Source organism: Mastomys coucha, unplaced genomic scaffold, assembly GCF_008632895.1.
Source record: "Mastomys coucha isolate ucsf_1 unplaced genomic scaffold, UCSF_Mcou_1 pScaffold16, whole genome shotgun sequence".
NCBI classification, from domain to species: domain Eukaryota; kingdom Metazoa; phylum Chordata; class Mammalia; order Rodentia; family Muridae; genus Mastomys; species Mastomys coucha.
In genome coordinates, this window is record NW_022196898.1 from 77,532,021 (window position 1) to 77,534,620 (window position 2,600).

General features: G+C 43.0%; 1 protein-coding gene across 6 annotated transcripts in view; it reads right to left on the reverse strand.

Annotated features, from left to right (window-relative positions):
* Positions 1 to 2,600, reverse strand: part of Sec24b (SEC24 homolog B, COPII coat complex component) — a 78,311-nt gene that overhangs the window by 10,269 nt on the left and 65,442 nt on the right. For all 6 annotated transcript variants that reach the window (XM_031375488.1, XM_031375492.1, XM_031375491.1 and 3 more), the window contains 3 exons: positions 1,499 to 1,622; positions 981 to 1,139; positions 232 to 405 (listed from right to left, as the gene is read on the reverse strand). In XM_031375488.1, the coding sequence (XP_031231348.1) occupies positions 232 to 405; positions 981 to 1,139; positions 1,499 to 1,622 (457 nt within the window). The remainder of the gene's footprint in view (positions 1 to 231; positions 406 to 980; positions 1,140 to 1,498; positions 1,623 to 2,600) is intronic.

Below are 2,600 nucleotides of genomic sequence, written 5' to 3' on the forward strand. Positions count from 1 at the left end.
GCAGGAGGCTGACTTTCCTTGAAGTTTTCACCTCAAATACCGCCATCACGCAGGTGTGCGTGGCAATTATTTAAGGATTCAAATGTGAATTAAGAAGAGAAACAAACACCACATAGTCACCTACCACAAATGCCATTACTGTCACTGCACAGCATTCTTTTCTCTCTCTACTAAAAGGGAAGTGGGAAGAGGACCTATGGCCACAAGCCACTTCAGTCTTGGTGACACTACCTTTGCTTGATGTGTATAACAGGGCCGTCTGAAAGCACACCAGGGAAGTGTCTGTCAGACTTTCTTCAATCGACAACTGTACTGCAAATCCAGCATCAGGATTGATGTTGGCAAGAGACAGCAAGTCAGTGGAACGGACAAAGAAGTTCCCGTGGAAAGTGTGCATTGAAAGTCCTGAGGGGAAAGAGACTGGCATGAGACAGCACAAGCAACACCGTCCCCACAGTTCACACCACTGTCCTAAGTCAGTAGCACCATGGATTATTACACAGTGAGATGCTCTAACTAAACAAACAAACAAACCAATGCGTTCTCTAAAGGGATCCTACATATTCAACCTATATTTATACCTAGTCTTACCATCATATTCTACGTGCAGGTCTGGATCAGGCATAAATAAATACATAAAACTAAGAAATCAACAGTTCTCCATCTTGGATGTAAGATGGGAGATTAGAGCCCACCCCAACACTTGGTGACCCATGTTGTCATCAGCTAATGGCAGCTAAGCCCTTTCCTATCTTCCCCACTGTCACTCTCAGACAATCCATCATGTGCTTTCCTCATGCTTTTCTTCAATAAACCAAAATGATGCTTTTATCCACTTACTGAAGTTATTAAAAGGAGGTGGTCAAAGATCACTCCTAACTCTATTTCAAGCAAGGTTCAGCTGGATCGAACAGGAGTCCCCTATGATAAACTATCATCACCATGAGTCTGGGCGTGCTTACTGATTGCTAAGGCCGTACCTTTAGTGCATCTTATTCTCATAACGGCTTCAAATCCAATCTTCCTAGTGAGGTACCGTTTGAGGTCTTTCTGTAACTTTTCTGCTTGCGAAGGATTGTGGGTGGAGTGGAAAGATGGATAGTAGAACACGCACCCTGCAGAGTACTTGGACATGCAAGCTTCAGAGAGAAATAATAAGGCTTAGCTAGACAATGAGGATAACTTATTGCTTAACAGTAGTACAGATACCACAGTATGAAAAAAATTGTTATGAGTAAGCCCAACATGGACAGGAAGCAGATAAAACTGTAACCTGAAACCTTCGTAAAATATGGTAAACACTAACGTTCACTGTTGAATGGCTAAGTGCTACAATAAGAACATTTTCTTCATGTACAGGGCTGTAGAGTTTACTGGTAACTGTACCTATCTGATCCACATGCCTGTCTCTGGAAGTATTAAGAATGCTTCCTAATGAGCACAGCTTTAATTACATGTTAGACATCTTTAAGTAGGTAACATAATGACATCGTCTTACCCAGAGAGGCAAGGTCAGAATACTGTGAACTTAGAAGGAACAAATCCACTGCAGTTTGCTGTCCTGAGCAATCTAAAGCAAGCTTCTTATAGAAATCGGTTGCAGGGCCAAGATGGTGCACCACCTACGCCAACAGATCATAAGAGCCTTTGGTTATGCACATAGTATATGTCTCTCTGATAACAAGGAAGATATATACTTTATTCCATTATATACCAACGTATACCAATAGAGTATGGGCCCAGATTTCTAAGAGTAATAAAACCTAGTGTTTATTTAAAAAGGCATTACAAGGAACTATGTACGGGTCAGACCCAACACTTTGGAAACTGAGGCAGAAAGACTTTTGAGTGTTCAAACCCAGCCTGGAGTAACGAGTGTGACTCTTCCCACCTTCACCTCTAGAAGAAAAAACAAATTTCATGGCACACTGCCTATTTTATATAAACTGAATGATTACTTCTCATAACACACATCCCATGATTTTTGTTATTTCTCTCTCACAGATGAGGACACTGAGCCAACGGATGGCATCAGACTGATCAGAAAGCTAGCTCCAGAGTGAGTGCTACTGAGTATTATTACCATATCCTGTCACTCAACTGGCGAGGAAGGCTGAATGCATTCCCCCCAGCCCTACACATACTTTGGTGATCTCAGAGCTCACAATGAGAAAGGCCGAGGTTAACTGTCTTATGTGAGTGAAGACAGGTTACATTTGAGTGTGTGGTAACTAAGCAATAGTACCCAGATTATCGGCTTTCATTTTTTTGTACCATTTAAGTTCTATAGTGATCATTATCCCCCTGCAATCTAAAGTTTACTCATAAGTATGTTAAATTATGTTTTTCACTTGTATCGTAGAAATGACACTGGGTGTCAACCAGCCAGAACCCCCCAGAGCTCCCAGGGACTGGACCACCAACCAAAGAATACACATGGGGAGACCCATGACTCCGGCTGCATATGTGGGAGAGGATGGACTTGTTGGGCATCAGTGGGAGGACAGGCCCTTGGGCTTGAGGGTGTCCAATGCCCCAGTGTGGGAGAATGCCAGGGTGTGAAGATAGGAGTGGGTGGGTGGATGGGGGAGCACGCTCAT